This window comes from Muntiacus reevesi, chromosome 16 (assembly GCF_963930625.1).
Source record: "Muntiacus reevesi chromosome 16, mMunRee1.1, whole genome shotgun sequence".
Lineage (NCBI taxonomy): Eukaryota > Metazoa > Chordata > Mammalia > Artiodactyla > Cervidae > Muntiacus > Muntiacus reevesi.
Window position 1 is genome coordinate 7,090,844 of NC_089264.1, and position 23,867 is coordinate 7,114,710.

Sequence of the window (23,867 nt, forward strand, 5' to 3'; positions counted from 1 at the left end):
TTTGTCTGTGGCTTACTTAGTATGCTAGTCTCTAGATCTATCCATGTTGCTGCAAATGGCATTATTTCATTCTTCATGACTAATATTCCATTGTATATTTGTACCACATCTTTATCTAGTCATCTTTTGATGTACGTTTAGGCTGCTTTCACGTCTCAGCTATTGCAAATAGTGCTGCGGTGAAAATGGGGGTGCGTATATCTTTTCAAATTAGAGTTTTGTCCAGATATATGCCTAGGAATGGGACTGCAGGATCAGATCATATGGTAGCTCTGTTTTTGGTTTTTAAAGGATCCTCCGTACTGTTCTTCATGGTAGCTCTACAATCTGCATTCCCAACAGGGTGGGAGGGTTCCTTTTCTCCATACCCTCTCTAGCATTTATTATTTGTACACTTTCTGATATTGGCCATTCTGACTCGTGTGAGGTGGAATCTCATTGTAGTTTTGATTTGCATTCTCTGATAATTAGCAGTGTTGAGCATCTTTTCTTGTGCCTTTTGGCCATCTGTCTCTCTTTGGAGAAATGTCTATTTAGATTTTCTGCCCATTTTTTAAATTGTTTTTTGTTTTTGTATTTTTATTTTTGACTTTGAGTTATATGAGCTGTTTGTATATTTCAGAAATTAATCCCTTGTTGGTTGCATCATTTGCAGATAGTTCACCCCATTCTGTGGGTTGCCTTTTCATTTTGTCTACAGTTTCCTTTCCTGTGCAAAAGCTTCTGCATTTAATTAGGTCCCATTTGTTTATTTTTGGTTTTATTTTCATTACTCTCGGAGACAGAACCAAAAAGATATTGCTGTGGTTTATATCAAAGAGCATTTTGCCTATGTTTTCGTCTAGGAATTTTTTAGTATCCAGTCTTACATTTAGGTTTTTAATTTGTCTTAAGTTCATTTTTGTGTGTGGTGTTAGAGGATGTTCTTATTTCATTCTTTTCCACATAGCTGTCCATCTTTCCCAGAACCATTTATTGAAGACTGTCTTTTCTTCTTGTAGATTCTTATCTCCTTTGTCATAGATTAACTGACCATAGGCCTGGTCTGGTCTGAAATCGCTCAGTCATGTCCGACTCTTTTGCGACCCCATGGACTATAGTCCACTAGGCTCTTCCATCCATCGAAGTCTCCAGGCAAGAATACTGGAGTGAGTTGCCATGCCCTTCTCTGGGAGATCTTCCCAACCCAGGGATCAAACTCAGGTCTCCTGCATTGCAGGCAGATTCTTTAGCTGTCTGAGCCACCATAAGTGCATGGGTTTCTTTCTTTCTATCCTATTCAACGAAGATTTAATTCAGCAAATGTTTACTCTTTACCCATTTTGTGCCACATACTCTTCGTGGTCCTGGGATATGTCAGTGAACAATACAGACAAAAATCTGTGTCCTCATGGAGCTAACATTTTAGTGGAAAGAAGAAAGATAGTGAACCTAGTAATAAGAAAATTATTGAACAAATGGAGGAAGGAAAAAGTAGAGCAGGTCAGGGGATGGGGGCAGCCTGGGGAAGTGGGTGGAGTGCAGGTTTCAGATTGCATACGGTGGACAGAAGACCTGATTAAGAAAGTGTCATTTAAATACAGACTGGGCTCATGCTTAGGCGGGGGAATATTTTGAAGTGTTTCCATAGCCATAAAGAAGTGAGATAAATGGAGGGAAGACTTTGGCTAACTTGTAATTCTGTCAGAAAAACAAAGGAGTTGACCTCTGCGCTTATTATCTTTAACACTTTCATGTTTAAAGTGGAGCATTTTACATTTTTCTGAGAAACAAAAAACTGCCAGTCATTTTGTTATGGAAGAAACAAGCTTGATTCATAGGGTTTTTAAGTCTACAATATATTTTCATTATCTGTGGACCACTGTGTGTTCTTATAGCAATTAAACATGGCTTCAGTCAGTGGCCTATAATCAGACAACAAAATATAATTCTTCCTTAGGAACCAAAGATAAATTATAATAGGTCAAAGTTTAAAAGAAATGTGGGAAAATAGAATCCCTGGATAACATAGCTCCTTGAAACAGAATGTCTTACTCAAGTTTTCAACATGTGTTCCAGTAAGAACAGTAGCACTGATCTTTGCAAATATACCCGTAACTTGAAAGACTACATCAACACAATCCAATCCAAAAAGACCGTCTTTTTTTGCCTAAGAATTATTTCTCGTGGTTTGTAATTTTGTCATGAACTATGACTTCCGTTCAGGTAAACTGATGTGATGGTGCTCTCTGAACTGCACTGACAGTTGTTTTCCCTTTGAAACCCTGCGTGCCCTGTTAGCAGGAGCAAGCAGCCCTCTCGTAGACTTTAGCGTATGGTCTGACCTGGCCTTCCCCCTGAAAAGCCTCCCGGCATCGGAGGGCCTTGGGAGGAAAATCACAGCTGTGTTTGCTTTAAGATGCTGTTGGCCATTCCAAGAGAAGAGGCTCCCGGTCTACTTATTTTTGTGTACCTTGGGATGAACCTAACATACTAGGGTTTTTCACACCCAGACCTGGTCTTCTGTGATGAGAAGACTGGAAAATATATCCAAACGTGACTTCTGTATTTTCCTTCTTCCTTCATTTTTCTTTTTCATTCAGTTTTTCCTTTTCCCCCTCCCTCCCTCCCTCTTTTTCTTATCATCCATTCAACAAGCATTCATTGAGAATTTATTCTGAAACATGCACCACTTGGGATCAGTGGTGAACCTGAGGTTTACCTAAGCAGTTAAGGAATGGACTTTTTTTAGTTAGAAATTTAGGAGTAATATTCAAACATCTTTTGAGTTTATTTTTAAAAGAGATTTTAGGGATTGAATAAAATACAGTTGATGATGAAACAAATTCTAAAAATTCCTCCTGGTAATTGTAAAGAATTTACTAACTTTATAAGCAGGTTTGGAAACCAGTACCAATCATTCTTCCCATTCCATTGCTTGAGTTTTGTGAAAGGTGAGATCCCAGCTGGTTTGAGATGAGAGAGGAGGAGAGGGATGGAGTGGGGCGGGGAAGGAGGGAGACCTGAGCAGTCAGGGTATGCTGCTCTGCCTGGCTTTGAGCTTTCTCCCCAGAATCCCTCCAGCCCGCCTGTTCATCTTCCTTCTCAGCTCAGCCTGGCTCCTGCCTGCCGGCCACCACCTTCCCCCAGCTCAGGCTTTTCTTCCTGAGCCCTGCGCTCTCACTGTTATGTCCTCAGTGGAAATGCAGCTCCTCGTAACTCCCTGCCTCCGTGAAAGAATCCTTTACCGGCCCCCCTCTTCCAACGAGCGGTTTCTTCTTTTATTTCTGCCTTTAGTTTAGCATTTATCATGAACTGCCCTGGGCTTAGGACAGCATATTTGCGGGTACCTGGTAGATATTCTGTTTGTTCATTCAAAAACTGTCGACTGCCTGTTCTCTAGCCATTGCGCTGTAGGAGGAACACCAATTAAACAAGCAAAGGTGTCAGGCCTGTAGGCATGGGTCTAGAATTTAGTAGTGATGCTCAGAAGTAAAGCACTGTGATGGGTGCTGTCAGACACAAGGCCCGGTGGCAACACACAGCTGAAATGTCTGAACCAGTGCCGAGGGGCCGGCTGGGACCTGGTCCCTGAAATGCCCGGGCCAGTGCCGGGGGGCCGTCTGGAACCTGGTCCCTGAGATGCCCGGGCCAGTGCCGGGGGGCCAGCTGGGACCTGGTCCCTGAAATGCCCGAGCCAGTGCTGAGGGGCCGGTTGGGACCTGGTCCCGGTTTAGATAAAGTCCCCGAGAACATGTCAGGAGGAGAGAGGGACACTCTTCTTATTGTGACGGGAGGGAGAAAAGCAAACGTTAAGTAGGTGCCGGTACGTTCATGGGAGTTCCTATCTGAGGCTTTGTTTTCCTTTGTGAGCAAGGAGGGGAGATTATCTGCTGAGGGAGGTGGGAAGAGAGCTTATTTGAAGGATTCAGTGGAACTGAAGACATAAAATAGCTCCTGTAGAGAGAGAGAGGAGACACTTCACAGGTCCCAGGGACTACTGAGGGCTTGGTTCAAGCGGTGGACCATGGGTGATGGCAGCTTTCTCCGAATCGATGTGCTTCTCTACCAAAGCAATCTGCAGGCAGTTTCTGAATGTATAGCACAGGAAATGAACGGGAATTCAAGTTCCTGCTCTGCAGTTTATTGGGTGAATGAATCATTGTTCCTCACTGATGTCCATTCCCTTCTGAACAACAGGATGATAATTCCCACACCCAGGTTTGTTAACATCTCAGCAGCATGAGATTTTTATACACATGAAAGCATTTTAAACCACAAATCATATACACTATGGAATATTACTCAGCCATTAAAAAGAATTCATTTGCATCAGTTCTAATGAGATGGATGAAACTGGAGCCAATTATACAGAGTGAAGTAAGCCAGAAAGATAAAGACCAATACAGTATACTAACGCATATATATGGAATTCAAAAAGATGGTAATGATAACCCTATATGCAAAACAGAAAAAGACACAGATGTACAGAACAGACTTTTGGACTCTGTGGGGGAAGGCGAGGGTGGGATGTTCTGAGAGAATAACATTGAAACAAGTATATTATCAAGGGTGAAATAGATCACCAGCCCAGGTTGGATGCATGAGACAAATGCTCAGGGCGGGTGCACTGGGAAGACCCCGAGGGATGGGATGGAGAGAGAGGCAGGAGAGGGGAGTGGGATGGGGAGCACATGTAAATCCATGGCTGATTCATGTCAATGTATGGCAAAAATCACTACAATATGGTAAAGTAATTAGCCTCCAACTAATAAAAATAAATGGAAAAAAATAAACCACAAATCATACAGATAATAGTTATGATCTTGCATATATTATAAATTTGAATCAGGATTTGTCAATGCTGGATAGATAGAAAAAACAACCCCCCTCCAAACGAAAAAAGACCAGTTTCCAAATTAAGGACATGTTAAAATCCAATATAAGTTCTCAATATAGTTATAACAAGAGTAAATGTTCTATAACATTACATACAATATTATACTGCTGTTATTGTTGTTCATTTGCTCAGTCGTGTCAGACTGTGACCCCATGGATTGCAGTTCGCCAAGCTCCCTGTCCTTCACCATCTCCCGGAGTTTGCTCTTGTCCATTGAGTCATTGATGCCGTCCAACCATCTTATCCTCCGTAATCCCCTTCTCCTCTTACCTTCAATCTTTCCCAATAAATGACTACTCAGTAGCATTATTGAAGAGGAAAAAAATTGAAAATAATCTCTCAAGTGCCACAAACTAGCAAGAGGTTAGTTTTCTAGAAATATGAAAACACAAAGTTTGTTAGGACCAAGTAAAAACACTTTAAAAAAGTATAAATATATTCTTACAGTTATTTCAGGACATTGAGTGTTTTATTGTTAGACTCGGTTTCTTTTCAGAAGAATGATTTTTAAAAGGCATTCAAAAAATATTATTCTTTCATTCCGTATTTGTTATTTTATAAAGTCCAACAAAATAGTACTGTTGTTGAGAAAACGTGTATACAGTGAGCACCCCACTGCCCTGTTCCTTTTCTGTGGGTGCAGGCTGGCCGAACGGCATACGTGGTGAAGCCAAAAATAGAAAACACACTCAAGCTTCATTTCTCTTTCTTATAGAAATATCTTTAATAAGCACAGTTGATATAGACTCTCTTCATTTTAGCTGCTGGGCATAATCCTCTGGGAATCCGACTCTGCTTGTCTTCCAGCATGCTTAATAGTCTGAACGTTTAACATTTTTAAAGGGTAGTTGTTCATCACAAGTTCTGGATTATCTTTTCAGATGCCGTTTTCATGCTTCCACTTATATCCCCTGATTAATCCAAATCACTAACGGAAACTCTCCTGAAATAGACCCAAACTGTAAGCAGCACTCCAGTCCCAAAGAAGTAGCTGTGTGCCAGGATCCCATTTGATAATACAGTGTATCTTTGCTGCTAGAGATATATATATTTACAGCAATTTACTAGGGAGTATAGTCTGACATTGCATATGATCCTATATCAAGCCACACTTTGATTGAGGAGCCACTGTGGGCAAAACTCTCTCTCCCATTACTAGCAGTTATTAGCCTAGCTGCTTCCTTCAGGCACTTGGTAAAGTTGGATATCCTTTGTGTGTAGTCCCAGGACAGTGATTGCTCTCCTGGAGGCTTCTCATGAGGAAAACAGGAGAGAAAAAAGGAAGAGAAGTGTATATTGAAAATGCAAAGTGTGTCTCTTTTTCAGAATCAGTGAACAAGCATTAGAAGACGGGGAAAGTAGGTGGTTAAGAGTGCGCTTGTGTGTATCCTCGTGCCTGTGTTAGAGCGCAGGCGAAAGGCAGAGGGACTGTTTTCACCCAGGAACGTCCCGGAGACGGGCAGGAACACCCTCCTAAGTCAGCATGTTCCTGGAATCTCCCTATTTGGCCGCTCTGGGCTGTGTCTTCCCTCGTCCGCACCGTTGCCGGTGGTTGGATGTTCCCGCAGGAGGAGGGTCAGCCCTCCGTCTCACTGTCTTTACCTTGCTGCTTCCTACGGAGAGCGCGAGCCGGCGCCAGGAGCGGGCGGGTGGGTGCCGGCAGCTTCCCCGCCCCGGGCAGCATCACCCCTGTGCCCGGGCCGCCAGTCCCTGCGGGGCCCCCGTTTTCCTGCATGTAGTCACGGAGGTTGGGAGAGGATTAGAAACCTTTAAGCAAGGTTCTTATCCACTCTCCTCGTCAGTAAATTTGGCACAGTCTAATTTCTATGTAGTTCATGCTTAAAATAGCCTGTATTTCATCTTTAATCACATTTTGTTTTCACCAGAATATTTTTTAACCATTATCAAAGACTCTCTCAAGAACAGTATAAGTTTCTTAATTTTGTGATGGTACCAACTGACATAAATTCAGTTAATTGTGGTGATAGCTACATAAAATGTGTATAACATAATTGAGTGTTTTATTACGTGAGCGAATAGTTTTAATTTTTAGTTGTACAATGCCACCTAGTGGATCTGTGGTATAAGAATACCTTCGTATTTTCTACATTTTCCAGGTTTGGTGTAATTAGTTTATAGGTATAGTTATAGGCAGCTTAAGGGCATCCCTGGTGGCTGGGCTGGTAAAGAATCTGCCTGCAATGCGGGAGACCTGGATTCGATCCCTGAGTTGGGAAGATCCCCTGGAGGAGGGCATGGAAACCCACTCCAGTATTCTGGCCTGGAGAATCCCATGGACTGTATACATATAGTTCACGGGGTTGCAAAGAGTCGGACACGACTGAGTGACTTTCACTTTTTCATAGGCAGCTGAAAGGTATAAGCAGCTATAATAGCTACCTTCTGTTATTTATCACTTTGCTAAAACTAAGTCTATATGGAAAGACTTGTGTATTCAGACTTTGGTTATAGATGCCAAAGCAAAATACCTCGGCCATAAACTTTGTCAAAATTCTCCATGTCGGACCTTTCTTGGTTGTGCTTCATTTCTTTGAGCGTTTATTTTTGTTGTTGTTGTTTTGGGTTACAGTCTGTGAATACTTTAATGTTGCTTTTATTAATGATGATTTCCCAAGTATTCTTTCTGCTCCTACATTGCTCTTTAATTGCACGTTTCTGTGTTTAATGTCTTTCCGTTCCTTTGGACTGTATACCCCATCAAGACACACCACACCCAGCACTGAATGTACAGATGTTACAAGGGGTGGCAGGAACACTTGGAAGCTGATGATATATAAATATAGGAAAACTTTAAAGGTTGTATTAGCAGTGCCAAGGAGTTGTTGATTGACACATTTTGTTGTCTACTCCTTTTACATGGAATAGTATTCATAACTTTTAACACTGAACCTCATTTCTCCATGAATTATATTCTCTCTTGTGGTCCAAATGGACTGTGATGTTTATATATGCATAAAAAGGAGATACCTTTTATTCAGCTTAAGGATCTTAGTTAAAATTAGTACCAATAAAGTATTTGGCATAAGCCTGGTAGATCAAAAATACAAACCAGGGGTTCAGATACTGTTCTTCTCTGTCTTTCTTTCCCCAGAATCACCATCAGTTTCGTGTTATATAAACTCAGGCCACACAGGACCGGAGCCAAGAAGAGCCAAATGAGGGTTTTAGAGTGAGGTTCTCCATCCTTTCACTTTTTTCCATTTAAGAAAAGAACAGAAAAGAAAGAGCAGGCAGGAATATACTAGAGGCCAAAAGAGTGAAAAACACACTTATAAACAAAATTGCAAAATCTGAAGATATTTCTGAGGTAAGTGTAATAGAATGTCCTTATTAAGAAGAAGAAAAAGGAAACTCAGGACTTTTTGGAAAGTAATTTGATTTTTTCCTAAGCTGTATACACTAAAGTTGAACTGAGAATACAAGTGAGATTAGCTGTTTATGAGCTCATGCATGCTACTGTAGAGCAGATAAGCAGACATCTGGGGGAAGCAAAGCAAGTCTCTGATGGCCTTCAGCATGGCCTGGGAAACATGAGGCGAGACTGTGATGTGGAAACCCTTGTGCTGGTGCCCAGAAAGAAAATGTAAACAGTCTAAAAGCTTTTAACATTCTTTACCGTCACCTCAATTGTCTGCAGTCCTTCCCTTACCTATCCATCATTCAGTTTCCAAAAGAGCGAAAATTGAAGAAAAATGCCTGCGTGTTTCACAGCCTCGATACAATCATTACTCAATTCCAGTTTGTGACGAGACATTCATTTTCAGTTCTGCAAGTTTGAATCTGCCCGGACTGGAATGCTTAGATGGTAGCTGCCGACAATTTCACAGTAATTTTTGGTTGGGACTGCCTTTGAGTAAATCATATCAGGAAAAATAAGGTTAATTTCCATTACCTCTGCTTTGTCTAGCAAATAACTGCATCAGATTTTGTTGCTAAAGTATCTCAGTGAATTGATGATAGACTTTGAGCTCTTTGAAAATAATGAAGGGATGAGAGAAGTACACTTGGCTGGAGCTGATGTATGTTGCAGGCTTTAACCCTAGTATAACTCTCTTGAAAGCAGCTCCTCATCTCTGAGGTTAAAGCTGTAGAACCCAGCAGCACCCAGAGAATGACTGATGACTGGGTTTTTGACCCAGAAAAAAGCTGCGTTATCATTACCTTTTGTTGTCGTTCACTTCTGGTTCTGCATTCATTGACCTAAACCCACATCTTTTTTTGATTGGGGTGTAATTGCCTTACAATGGCGTGGTAGTTTCTCCTGTACAACGTGAATCAGCCATAAGTGTACCTCTGTCATATTCTCGTTTGCTTCCCTTTTGTTGCCCTCAGATTATTTCTTATTATTTCTAGCTGAAGACAACACACATTTGTCACTTAATGCCTTTCAAACAAACAGTGTATATGAGAAAGTGTTGTATAGGTCTGTGTTTGAATGCATATATAGTGTGCATTCCTTGAGTGTATGCAAGGACTTCCCTGGTGGCTCAGATAGTAAAGAATCCTGCAATACAGGAGACATGGATTTGATTCCTGGGTTGGGAAGATCCTCTTGAGGAGGCCATGGTGACCCACTCCAGTATTTCTGCCTGGAGAACCCCCATGGACAGAGGAGCCTGGAAGACTACAGACTGTGGAGATGAGTAGAGTCGGAAATGACTCGAGTGACTAAGCATAGCACATGTGTATGCAAATCATAGAACAATTTTAAATCTAGTGTGCCTCTCAACTTTTTTAAGCATCGGATGGTATCAAAATCTCCTGAAAGGTGGATTCCCTGTCTTCTAAATAATTTTTACAATAACATGTCATATTAACACATTAGCTAATTTAAATATTTATATGAATAAATGCCTTTAGAAACTCAAACTTATCAAACTCTAACCCTCCTATTAAATATAAACACTCTCTTGAGCTGAGTGGTTTTAAGAGAGGAAAAGTTTTTCTGTACAGATATGGCAACAACAGTTAGATACCTTATATTCAATAATTTTATGCCAGGCTTAATACTCTATATTGCACATGGCCTCCTAACTGTGTGGGGCTTCCCCGGTGGCTCAGATGGTGAAGAATCTGGCTGCAGTGCAGGACACTTGGGTCCAATCCCTGGGTCGGGAAGATCTCCTGGAGAAGTATTCTTGCCTGGAGAATTCCTTGGACAGAGGAGCCTGGTGGACTGCAGTCCGTGGGATGGCAGAGTCGGACACAACTGAGAGACGAACACTTTCACTTTTTCATCATTGAATCCTTCTCACAACCTGACGACTTGGACACCAAAGCCATACCCATGCTAAGACCAGGAGAGGCCAGAAATGGGAAAATTGAATCCATCTCCTGGCTTCCTTGAAGCAAGAGGTGGGAGAGAGGACAGTGCCTAGTGATTCTGAATGTATTTCTTATCCTTTCCCTGATTCTTTTATGTATCATACTGTCTGTGTTTTTTCCTGCTCTGAGGTCTCAAAACTCGTTTCTGAAACCTCAGCAGATTAGCTTCCACATTGGACGTCTGGGCAGGGACAGACTGTAGATCTCTCCTCTCTCTCTTTTCTCCCCTGAGAAAATGACAGAAAATGGCCTTATGACCTCACCTCATCGCCACCTTCCTCCTGCTCTTCAAGTCTCCATTAAGCAGCAGTCTGCTTTATTTACATCTGTTTCTCTAAAGAAAAACTTAGTTGATGTGCCAAACCCTGTATTGTCAAGCTTTTCTAGAAATGTTATCTTTAAGGAGATTTATAAAAACAAGAAGAATCTTTGTGGTTTTGTTCTGAAAGCTGGAAGTGCTGAGAGACCAGGCGGACTTCCAGCGCTGAGCTTTTTCACTTTCAAGCTGTAAAGGATGTGTAATGGGTTCTACACATGTTTATGAGGAAGAAGCCGTTGAAATATTTATTCTTTTTGTTCTGGCAAAGCATGACCTGCTGCACTGAGAGTACTTCCTTCATGAGATGTTTTGTCACGGGATAAAGAAATGGAAAAGGCAGGATCAGCCTCCTTGCCTAAATAAGTGAACAGCACTGCAGGTTTCTTCTGAGAGTTGCTGTTTTGAAGAAACAATTTGTATGTTGGGTGGAATTATCTAAGCAGCATGCCAATGTGCAAACTAGTGCTTTTAAAATCAGACCCAGTTCCCTTCTTTATTTATAGTTAATGAACAAACTTAGCAAGATATGTGATATGTGGTATCCAGGACATCTTCAACATAAGCTTTATTAAGTATTATTGCTGTTGTTTAGTCACGAAGTCGTCTCCAACTCTTAGCAACCCCATGGACTGCAGCACTCCAGTACAGGCTTCCCTGTACTTCACTGTCTCCCGGAGTTTGCTGAGACTCATGTCCATTGAGTCAGTGATGCCATCCAACCATCTCATCTTCTGTCGCCCCCTTTTCCTGCCTTCAGTCTTTCCCAGCATCAGGATCTTTCCCAAAGAGTCAGCTCATTTCATCAGGTGGCCAAAGTATTGGAGCTTCAGCTTCATCATCAGTCCTTCCAGTGAATATTCAGGGTATCATCACTGTATTTTTTTTCTCCTTCTGTCTTCACACACATTGGTCAATACACATATACATAATTGTACAAATATGTTTATACACTAGACATGCATTTTAAAGTAATTTTTGTTTGGGTATTGCCTTGAATTCCACACAGTCTCAAGAGAGGCGTCCTTACTCCCCTGGTGGACACTGAGTTGAGTTCCTTAATGAGTCCGGAGTTTTCACATTTCAGTGACTACAGCTGTAGGACTTCTGAGGAAGCCTGGAAACACTGTGCCCACGTGTCTCTTGCTTCTGCTTGCTTCCCCTAGACACCCCTCTACCTGGTAAACCACGGGGAGGCTGGACCAGTCCGATGCAACAGGTGCAAAGCCTACATGTGCCCGTTCATGCAGTTCATCGAAGGAGGGAGGAGGTACCAGTGTGGCTTCTGCAGCTGCGTGAATGACGGTGAGTGGCGCCCGCCGGGTCTGAGCCGTGTGCGGCCCTCCTGCCTGCGTTGTCATGGCCGTGACCCCTCGGCCGCGGGCAGGCTCTGGCTTGCGAGCAGCGCTGGCCTCCTCGTGCACCCTTCACACAGCCCTGGCTTCGCCCGGCCCCCAGTGCAGGAGACTGACAGCAAGGCCTCCTCAGAAAGACCTTTAGAAGCCGCCTGCTGCGGAGTGGGGTCTTGGCTTCCAGCCTTGTCTCGAGGACTCCCCCTGGCCCCCTGGGAGGCCTCGAGCCCTGCAGCAGTGGCACCTGTTCGGCAGACCCTGGGTGTACTAGAGCGCGTGGGCCCCGCTGGTTCTCCACCTTAACTGCTCTTTCTAAGGAAGGTCTTGTTCCATTGCTCGTCCTTCATGAAATCTGCAGCCAAATCCCACCCAACCCTGGGACCTGGATCTCAGGAACCCTGTGAGCACACGCTTCCAAGTGATTTCGTTTTGGGGGGAAAGGTTAGGAGATGGCAGAGGCCTCTCCTGGAGCATTTTCGTCACGCCTCCACAGGGTCACCGGATTCCCAGCGTGTTCACTCCTGCCCCCAACTTCTTTCACAAGGTGATCAGAAATCCATCCAGGATCCGTTCACATAAAGCATCTGGGATCTTTGTTTTCAGTGTGACTCTCTGGCCTCACACCCAAAGTGTCAGCTTGAAGCCTTAAAAGGCCCTGCCACTTACTGGTAGAGGAAAACACACGAAGTTCTTGTATTTCTACCCGAGGGAACCCCTCGGATGTCCACTCCTGGGAAGCTGCTGTGTTCATTTTCTAATAGGGTTATTCATATTGTTGTTGTTGTTCATTTGCTAAGTTGTGTCCGACTCTGCGATCCTATAGACTGCAGCACGCCAGGCTGCTGTGTCCTTCACCATCTCCTGGAGTTTGCTCAAACTCGTCCACTGAGTCAGTGATGCCATCCAACTCTCTCGTCCTCTGTCACCCCCTTCTGTTGCCTTCAGTCTTTTCCAGCATCAGGGTCTTTTCCAGTGACTCCGCTTTTCACATCAGGTGGCCATATATTAGAGCTTCAGCATCAGTCCTTCCACTGAATACTCAGGGTTGATTTCCTTTAGGATGGACTGGTTGGATCTCCTTGCAGTCCAAGGGATTCTCAAGAGTCTTCTCCAACACCACAGTTCAAAAGCATCAATGCTTTGGTGCTCAACTTTATGATCCAACTCTCACATCCATACATGACTACTGGAAAAACCATAGCTTTGACTAGATGGACCTTCGTCGGCAAAAAGACTAGATTCCAATATTTGTTCTTGCAAGAAAGCCAGACCCCCTTAGATTTACATTGGTGCCTACATTCTTCATCTAGGTTTAAAAAAGGCAGAGGTTCGTTAGAAAGAACCTTGCAGGCATAGTCAAATGGTTTCACTCTGTTTTCCTTCGAAATGTCAGAGCTTCGCTCTCAGTCGGAAGAACTTGAGGCCAAAGACATGCAGGAAGACGAGTGTCATATGGCCATGTGTAATTTATGGGAGGACTTGAATCTGGTTTATGAAACATGACAAATAATATTAAATGCTAACAAATATAAAGCTAATTGATTTTAAGGGGGGAATTTTTTTTCACCAATTACATGTAGATGTGTGAATAAAAATAAATTATAGAAAGTGTGTAGAAAGTACCACCCATACATCGTAGAACAGCTGGTGCCACATTATCCATTTCATCTATTCTTGCCTGGAAGATTCCATGGATAGAGGAGCCTGACAGGCTGCAGTCCATGGGGTTTCAAAAGAGTCCACACGACTAAGTAACTGAGTGTGCTAAACATAACAGAAGAGCAATTAAAGGCCGTCATAGCCTTCTTAGCTCAGCTGAGACTGTCAGCTTCCCACTTCCACAATCTTTTCAAAACACTGAATTTCCAAGTTCAGAGATCTCTATGTACAAGGGAATCTTATAAAACTTGTTTTAAAAGAAATGGCCACAATATAGTAATAAAATAGGAAGAAAAAAAAATCAAGCCTCAGTGACTGTTGTCTTATGTCCAGACTAAGAAAACAGCCCTGTTGTAACCCATGTGCTAGTGATAGTGAAAGTTGCTCAGTCGTGTCCAACTTTTTGACCCCATGGACTACACAGTCCCTGGAATTCTCCAGGCCAGAATACTGGACTGGGTAGCCTTTCCTTTCTCAGGGGATCTTCCCAACCCAGGGATCGAATCCAGGTCTTCCGCATCGCAGGCAGATTCTTTACCAGCTGAGCCACAAGGGAAGTCCAACCCATGTGCTGGTTCACAACTAAAAATAAAGAATACTGAGTTATTGGTTTTAAAACAAGTCCTTAGTTACATGGTTTTACAAATGAAAATGTTGTTCTTTATGAAATGCTTAAAACCAGAGCATAGCTAGTTATTCCAAATACTTCTGTTGTCCATGGTTTAACAGTCAGCCCTGTTCTTCTCAAGGCAACAGAGGTCGTTTGCACAGAGATACCAGGCCATATTTGTCCAAGAGTTCAGTGTGTGAGTCATAAGTGTCCCTGCCCTGTTGGAGGGCTTCCAGGGCTTAGCCAGAACTAACCTTCTTAGACATTTGAATCAAATTAAGAGTTCCTCAGCTGAGATCTCATGGTGTAGTCTTTCCCTAATACAGTAATCGTCTCCACTCTGAAGCCCAAACTTTAAAGATTACCGTGCAAACTCCCTGTGGCTGAAGACATCTCTGATTAAAAGATAATAAACATTAGAGCTAACAGCATAGTCCAAATAACCAATGTATATTTGCTGGGGTATTGAAAATTTAAATAGTTTGAAAAGTTAGAATTCCTGTGAGAAAAGGTCATTAAATAGGGAGAATTAACTTTTGGTTGTGATGATTTAAAAACTCCCGTGCTTTTATCTGCTGTTTCTCTGTAATGATCCAGACCATTAATGTTCTTTGTCATCAGTAACTTGCAGAAGGATCAGGAAGATATTTTAGAAAACGCTCATTCTTTCCAAGACTGGAAAGAAAGACTAGTGGATTTTTAGAATATGCTACATTCCAGCTTTAAAATGCTTTTTTTTCTCATACTAACTCCTTTCCTCCCATAATAAACTTTGAGAACTTACTAAATTGTCTCTGTGTTGTAGAAACAAAAGATTCCCTTTCCTATTTTGTTTTTATTAGTTCCACCATTCTATTTCCAACATCTGGACCACATTGGGAAAAGACTGGACCACTATGAGAAGCCAGAGTTATCTCTAGGATCATATGAATATGTTGCTACTTTGGATTACTGCAGGGTAAGTGCTCCCAGGACTTCCAGTGTTTATATATGGATATCAGATACAAGTGAATAGCTTTCATGTTTGATGACCTGACTTTAATTCACAACCAAAGCATTTCAGTGGTGCCATGGGGAAGTAGAAATCCCTAAGACGTCAAGCCGTCTAGGCTGTTAACGTGGTTAAATAGCCAGACCATCCACTGCAGTGACAGGAAGAAAAAAATAATAATTTCATTTTTATGTCCCTTTAAGAAAGAATGTGCTAGGTTCTTAATGCAGCAGTTCCCTACTGCACCCCTGCCTTGTTTTTTTGTCAGTTATCCCCAAATAATCTCCCTTTGCAGGCTGAAGGTCAGTCAGTATGGTCAGTAAGACTACTGACATGTTTCTCTGGCTCTCTTCTCCACTCAGCCGTCACCTCAGTAAGTTAGACTCTCAGAATCGCCCTTAGGTTATTTCAGCAGCCTGGTATCCTGTCCTCTGGTTTCCTTGCTTTAAAATGCAACTGTGAGACTCCTCCTACTGCCTCAATCTAAAAAATGAAATTCAAAAGTTTATTTCCTTGTAAGACCATTAGCTCCCACCTCAGCTGCATCTTCAGTTGTACAAAACTGGCTCCCATGCTCTGAAAGGCTCACTCCTCTGCTCAACTCCATGCTTGTATCTAAGATATTCTTTGACCTGACTACATTTTCATCCTCCTATTACAGCTCTGCATATCCCACCCAGCAAATTCCTACTTATTCTCTAGTCTCTGGCTGAAATTTTATTTTATGTGTTTCTCTGACTTCATCTGACTTTCTCTGACTTCATTGTGGTTGTTATTTACTAAATGTTCTGATTTGTCTTCCACATAATTTGGTCCGTGTATCTGTTTTAGCAGTTATCCCCATAGAATTTAAATCTTGCTATGTTTTCCCTCTTCCTAGATTCTGATATCATTGGGAACAAGAATCTCATCCTAGCTGTGTTTTTTTTTAATATGCTAACATTTTTGAATTTAATTAATTCACTTTTGTCTGCTCTGAGTCTTCGTTGCTCACAGGGCTTTCTGTAGTTCCGGCAAGTGGGCGCTGCTCTCTACTTGGGATGTGAGGGTTCCTCACTGTGCTGGCTTCTCTGCTGGGGGCCCAGGCAGTAGTTGCGGCACTCGGCTTTAGTTGCTTTGTGGCACGTGGGATCTTCCCAGACCAGAGATTGAGCCCGGGTTCCCTGCTCTGGCAGGGAGACTCTTAACCACTGGACCACCCCGCCAGCCCTGTCCTAGCTGTCTTTACGGCATCTACCACAGTTCCTGCTGCAGGGTAGGCAGCTGACGAGTGCGTATGGATGGATGGATAGTGAGTCAGTGGATGAGGAAATGAACTTGCAAGGGTGTCACTACTCCCAGGACCAGCTGTTTCCCTTCCCCAACCTCCTAGTGATAGTGACATCATGATGGGTATCTTGCAGGTCTTTAAAATTCCTTAGTGATTTGAAAACATCTTGGATGTCACTTCAAGTTGCAGCTTGTATCTGAAGTGCTGTGTGTAGACTTGAAGACACACAGTCATTCTGACTTACTTCCTCTTCCAAAAATCAGTGCTCCTGAGTGCCCAGTCCTCAGGAAGCAGCCTCTGACCCACAGGTGTCTTCCCTAGATGTTCCCTAGGGGGCCAGCCCATGTTGTGTTTAGTAAAAATTACAAAGAACATTGTTCCTAATTAGAAGTTTTTTCAACTGAGTGAATTTAAAAATGTTTTCCAATGAATATACCTTTTTCATTCATTTTAGTGTGCAATATGAGTTTTTAACTACATAACATAGACCTAGTTATCAGAGAAGAGTTAATGCTTTAGTAGTTTTAAGTGTAGCATTTGAACATATTTAGGGAAAAAAAACATAAAAACATTTTTTGGTACAGATGATTTATTTCACACAAAAAGATGTCCTATAGTACCAATTGCTTTTGGACAGTTTATTTGTCCTTTAACTGTTACTGACTGAAGGAAGAGGATTAGGCAGAACATAAACATTTGAAGTTCTAATTAAATATAATAAAGCTATTGTAACCTAGTGACAGAAAATTTATTCACTGATCTTTGCAACTGGAGTGTAAATCTAACTATGCTCCGAGTTTCCAGTTCTCTGCCAAAAAGGCTAGATTATCTTTATTTTCTGCTTTTTTAGTAGAAACCTAGGCAGGGAGTCAAATCTATTTCTGGGAACAAAAGTCTCAGTATCTTCAAACTCTGCTATGTGGAAATGCTCCAGACGTCTAGTTGATGGGAAATCTCACACAGCAGGCAAGGAACCAAATAAAAACTGTACGTTTCGAAGAGTTTTTTTTAGTAAGCTTAATGTTCCGTTCATTATTCCAAATAAGGTTCATAATAAAAAGACACTCTTAATATCTTAAAATTTAAATATAACTTAAAATGTAAATGAAGTATAATAATGAATTGCCTTAGGGATTTGGATGATGAAAAAGAGTGTATTTAATTTGTATGTGACTTCCCTGGTGGTTCAGTGGTTAAGACTTTGCCTTCCAATGCAGGAGGTATGGGTCTGTTCCTGGTAAGGGGACTAAAGATTCTCCATGCCTCATGGCCCAAAACCAAAACATAAAAAAACAGAAGCAATATTGTAATAAAGTTAATAAAGATGTTAAAAAATGGTCCACATTTTAAAAAAAATCTTTAATTTGTATGTGTATTTTTTAACACCATACACACTTAAAGGAGAATTACAAAATCACATTTTTACTGTTCATTTTAGTTTATCTTAATGCCAACTTTAGATAATAAAATCAACACTCATCAACATTCACTGTGTGTGATGCTGGGTGCTAAGTGCTTTCTCTGTATTGTATCATGTAGTTCTCCAGTGAACTCATTTGGTGAGTTACAACCATGATGTGGGGAAACTGAGGCTTGGAGACCTTAAGTGCCAACCTCAGGCCCTACATATAGAAAATGATGGGGCCAGAGCGGAAACCACGTCTGTGTGACCACACAGCCCCTGTTCCCTATCTGTGTGCTGTGGATATGTTGGCATGTATTTACAAAATCACTGTGGAGTTTTCCTAGAAAAAAAGACCCAGCTCTGTCTCATAACTGAAAGTTTTTTACTTCGAAGTTTATGGAATATATCTATGTACACATATAGTGTACCTGGAAGGTAAACTTTCATTCCAAACTACTCGTTTTTTTTTTTTTTTTTTTAATGTAGTTTCTCCATTTAATTTTGGTTCACTTTGACATTTATTTTATACCTAGTATGTCCAAGGCTCATTGGTTGTATTTCCAAAACTAGCAAGGATATGAACCCTATCTCAGTCCTTACCATGAGTAGAATCCTGATAAGAAAAGTACATCATTATAAATCCAAAAAGAAATGCTACGAGAGTAGAATAATCAGAGTGCCATGAGAAAACAGATGAGCAATCATGTCTGATTTGGAGAGGATTGAAGAAGGGCTAAAAGTAAGTGACATCTGAGCAGAGGATGGACATGTGAAGACGGAAGGGGAAACTAGGCGGTGAGCAGCAGTTTCTCAGGTGTATTTGCAGCTTATCCAGTTCCTTTTGGCAGCCCACTCCAGCATTCCTGCTGGGAGAATCCCATGGACAGAGGAGCCTGGCAGGCAACAGTCCATAGGGTCGCACAGAGTCCACACGACTGAAGCGAGTTAGCACTTTTCGGGGTAAGGTGGGCTTTGCAGATGAGTGATGGGGCCCTGGAAGAGGGACTAGAATAATTGGAGAGTATATTCCTCTTTCCCCCAAAACACAGGCACATTCAAATATTTTTTAAAAACACTGTGCCAAACAAAATAGTTTTTCCAGCCAAGGAAATATTTTTCTTGGCCCAGGCCCACTAGATTGTGATTTCTGGATAGAAAATGTTTTGAAAATGGCAAACACTTAAATTGAAAGAATGTGTTTTGGGGCATGATAGGAAGTAAAGCTGGGAAGTTGTTTTGAGACCAGACCATCCTTTTATGTTCCACTAGGCTTGGCATAGCTTTGATCTCTTAGGCTTTTTATACATGTTTGCTGAATGAGTATTATGGGGAGTTTCAAATGCCAGACCATTGAAGAATTTTATTAATTCAGTAGGTCATGAGGACAGTTAAAGGCTCAGAGGGAACTGTTGCTGTTAATCCACCCATCCATCTACACGTTCATTCGAGTGTGGCACAGTGCTGAGCCCTCTTCTGAGCAGGCTCTGTGCCTGACTCTGGGGACTCGGTCAGCTGCCTGTCCTCAGAGGAGCAGTGTTGGGGTCTGTATGTGCCTTGGTTAGTTTATTCTGACAGCAGTCCATGTCCTGAGAGGAGGGAGTTTGGTTAATATAGTAGTTAACCAGTTAACATGCAAGAGAAAATGAGGGTCATTTAGCAATTCCTAAAAAAAAAAAATTGCCAAATGGTCCAGCAATTCCACTTCTGGGTATAGTCCCAAAATAATTTAAAAGAGAGTCTCAGAGAGAGATCTGTACATCTGTGTTCATAACAGCATTAATCACAATAGCCAAAAGGTGGAGGCAACCCAGGTATCCATAGGTGGATGAATGGATGAACAAAATGTATGTACATAACATGCAGTATTAGTGAGCCTTAGAAAGGAAGGGGACTCTGACACATGCTTTAACATGGATGACTGTTTAGGACATCATGCTTAGAGAGGCCAGCCGCATAAATGACAAATACTGTATGATTTTACTTATATGAAGTACCTAGAGTAGTTCAACTCATAGAGACAGAAATTAGAAATGTAGAAAAGTGGTTCACAGGGACTAGAGAGAGAGGGGCAATGGTAAATGATTGTTTGATGGGGATGAAGTTTCAGTTTTGTGTGCTAGAGGTGGATAGTGGTTACAGTTGCACAACAATGTGAGTGTACTTGATAGCACAGAATTTACACTTAGAAACAGTGGTGGTTCTTGTTTAGTCGCTGAGTTGTGTCCAACTCTTTTGTGACCCCATCGACTGTATTCTGCCAGGCTCCTCTGTGCGTGGGATTTGCCAGGCAAAAATACTGGAGTGGGTTGCCATTTCCTTCCCCAGGGGGTCTTCCCAACCCAGGGGTCAAACCCAAGTCTCCAGCATCTCTTGCACTAGCAGGCAGATTCTTTACCACGGAGCCACCAAGGAAGCCCAAATGGTTAAGATGGTAGATTATTTTCTGTGTTTTACTACTATTGAAAATAATTTTAAAAGGAAAGAAAATGAGGGTCCAAATTTGGTTACTAGAACTAGAAGGAGCCTCAGAGGGCTTCACAGTTAACTCTGTGTGGCTAGTAAGGGAGATGGACGGTTCCCGAGAGAAAGAGGATGTGAAGCCCAGATTATTTGAGAGGATCATGCTTTCTGTAAGTTCCTTATAGAAGGCCAGCCAGAGTGGGAGAAGCATTGTCTACATTTCTGAATATAAGATGCTGGTGGGGCCTTGCCCTGGAAGCGGGCTGGACTGTAGTTGACTGGAAGGCTGGTTGGGAGCTCAGGAAACAGACCTTGAAGAGAGAACCTGAGGAGTCGCCAATAGAGAGGTGTTGGTTAAAAATGAGCAAATGAGATTCTGTGCTGGAGCATGTGGTAAGGAGAGCGAAGAAGCTATCCTTTGGAAAACGTAAGACAGTGAGAAACAGAGGAAGAGATCGGACAAGTGGGAGAGGAAGTGAGACCTTGTACCTCGGCAGCTGAGAAAGGGAAAGTGGTCTGCCAGAGACAGAGAATAAGGATGAGAGCTGGATTTTGTTTCAGGTCACTGTGGCTTGCAGCCAGAAGGTCTGTGAGCTTCAAGAGAGCAGTTTTAGTGAGATGATCCAGTAAACCAGCGTATAGAGTCCATCCATTGCCAAGCTTGGCTGGGCAGAGCACACTGGAGTGACTGGGTGGAGTGGTGGGTGGAGGTGGCCAGTGATGGAGCCAGTACAGGTGTTAAGGCCCGAGATGAGAAGCTTACCAGTGGCTAGGAGGGCAATGGGGTAAAACATGTGAAAGAAGCATTTTGAAAGAGTAAATCGATGGAACTTGATGGAAAGAAAAGGAAGTGTCACATCTAATTTCATGTTTCCAAGCCTTTGGGTTGATGTGTAGTGATGTTACTGATACAGCTGTTGGAAGGTAATGTACTTTAAAGGAGTGACATATTAATTTTGTGGAGGTGGATCAGATGGTAAAGAATCTGCCTGCAATGCGGGAGACTGGGTTTGATCCCTGGGTTGGGAAGATCCCCTACAGGAGGGCATGGCAACCAACTCCAGTATTCTTGCCTGGAGAATCCCATGGACAGAGGAGCCTGGTGGGCTACAGTCTATGCGGTTGCAAAGAGTCAGACATGACTGAGTTGTCTAACACACAAAGTTATGAAGATGAAGAAGATGCAGAAAACAAGTTAGAGGGATGCATTACATAGAAATGTGTAGATTGGAGATTATGGAAGATATTCAGTGGGGAACTGGTTATGCTGAACTTGGGAGAGAAGGTAAAAATGGTAGGGCATATTTGGCTTGGTCACAGGTTTTGGTTTAAGCAGTGGGAATGATGGTTTTAATTCTGTGTAGATCAGCATAAGTATGTTAGGAATTAGATTATGTGGAAATCGAGAGATTTGCAATAAAAATTGCTCGCGTAGACAGCGGTAGAGTTATTTTCTTTTTCTGACTTGTTGTGTTTTGGGCCGTGCTGGGTCTTTGTTGCTGCATCCGACTTTCTCTGGTTGCGGTGAGCGGGCTTCTCATTGTGGAGCCTGGGCTCAGCAATGGCAGTGCACGGCCTTAGTTGCTCCGAGGCATGTGGGATCTTCCTTGACCAGGGATTGAACTGGTCTCATCTGCACTGCAAGGCAGATTCTTAACCACTCCACAACCAGGGAAGTCCAGTAGAGTTCTTATATTTCTTTGTTGGTCTGATTCTGGATGTGGCAAAACTATGAAATAATCAGGTTGGTAGTTTTCAAGTCCTGCAATTTTCTTTTCTTTTCTTTTTTTTTTAACAAATGACTTTTATTAGTGAAATGTTACATCTAACCCTATAGTGGATATAGGATGAGTTACTAAGATAATTGGGAGATATTATCACCTAATTTTATAATTGTAGCAATTAAAATATAGTTTAGAACATTTTTCATTTATCCTAAAGTTAAGATTTAATTAGCCTTAATTCTTTATTCTCTAGTGTCACAAAAGACGTTTGCCTGTGGTTCTAAATATTTTCTAAATATTTTGTACAATCCAACTGATGAATCCCTTGCTAAGAGCTGTTTGAACACCAGCCAGTAAAGGGACCAAAAGCTACAAAACATATTTAGCAGCTGCTTTCTGTTACAGTGAATGTTTCAAGCAAATAGAAAAAAGACCCAGTATTCAGCTTTTTTTTTTTTAACCATAAGTATGTAAGGGACAGGTAAGTATTTAATAATATAGTATAAATTTTCAAGTATACAATTATATTTTTGTATGTAATTTTATATCCTTAAAGAGCTTATAAAGGAAGAGTTGGACATGATGATATCAAGTTTACGAAGTTTAACCTCAGTTTCAAAAACAAACACTAATTATAGTTTTGTACTGTTTGAGGGCACAGTCTGCCAGGGTTCCAGACACATTTCTTCCCCTGAGGCAGAGGGTTGCAAGCAAGGCCCCCATAAGACTGTACTCACCTTTGGGCAGTTATGGTCATAAGGCCTTCTGAGCCCTGCAAAAGTGAACCTTCTCTTTTAGCTGTCATAATCCTGTCTACTTCAGTAGTGGGACTCAGGTCACAGCCTGGAAAATAAACAGCCTCTACCTTTTTTATAGTGTCAGAGACTGTTCCAGAAAGTGATTTGATTCCACAGATGTCATATCATAAAATATTAAAGGAGAGGTCTGATGACCTTCTAGAGTTCCTGGGGGCTTTAATTTGATTATGAAACGCATGTATTTTATATGTGTGTGATTTGCTTGCTTTCATGTAGAAGAATAAGCCTCCCAACCCACCAGCCTTCATCTTCATGATTGACGTGTCGTATAGTAACATCAAGAATGGACTTGTGAAGCTCATATGTGAAGAACTGAAAACTGTGCTGGAGAGACTTCCAAAGTAAGGGAACTTCCATTCTTTCTGTAGCTTACACAATATTGCTGAATTAATTTGTTGGCCAGAAAACAAGTGCTGAATGGCCCATTGAGATTTTTTGCTAGTGGGGACATTAGATAATTGTTTAAATAGCGCCAAATAATCCTTAGAGAGTCAGAGTGCTCTTTTATATGAAGAAAAAGAGACAAAACTGATCAGAAATAATGCCACAGTAAGCAACATTCAAAACACACTCCAGGGACTTCCCTGGTGGCTCAGTGACTGAGACTCTGTGTTCCCAATGCAGGGGGCGCGGGTTCAGCCCCTGGTCCGGGAACTACATGTCGCAACTAAGGGTTTGCATGCCGCAACTGAAAATCAAGACCTTATGTGTCCCAACCTAGAGCGAAGATCCTGCGTGTTGTCGCTAAGACCTGGTGCAGCCAAAACAAACAAACAAATAATTAAGCAAGAGCTGATCTTAAAAAAGTGCATTCTAAGTTGTAAGGAAAATCCCAGCAGTGTGGTGGAAAAAGCCTTGGCAGTCAGTTTTCCCTTTTCAAAAATACTGATTTTCCAGTGGAAAGAGGTAGTTGCTGGTGTGGTAGGATTTCTAAGGGACACAGGAAAACTGACCGCCTTCTCATGGCAGCCATCGCGGCTCTTCGGCCAAATTTCCTTCTGTCCTTCTGATTCCCCGTCTGGCCCCTCGGCAGCCTT

The 23,867-nt window shown here is 42.0% G+C and overlaps 1 protein-coding gene across 2 annotated transcripts in view; it reads left to right on the forward strand.

The window, feature by feature from the left end:
- Positions 1-23,867, forward strand: part of SEC24D (SEC24 homolog D, COPII coat complex component) — a 115,157-nt gene that overhangs the window by 57,249 nt on the left and 34,041 nt on the right. For both annotated transcript variants that reach the window (XM_065907217.1, XM_065907218.1), the window contains exons 9-11: positions 11,708-11,846; positions 15,005-15,120; positions 23,047-23,171. In XM_065907217.1, coding sequence (XP_065763289.1) covers positions 11,708-11,846; positions 15,005-15,120; positions 23,047-23,171 — 380 coding nt within the window. The remainder of the gene's footprint in view (positions 1-11,707; positions 11,847-15,004; positions 15,121-23,046; positions 23,172-23,867) is intronic.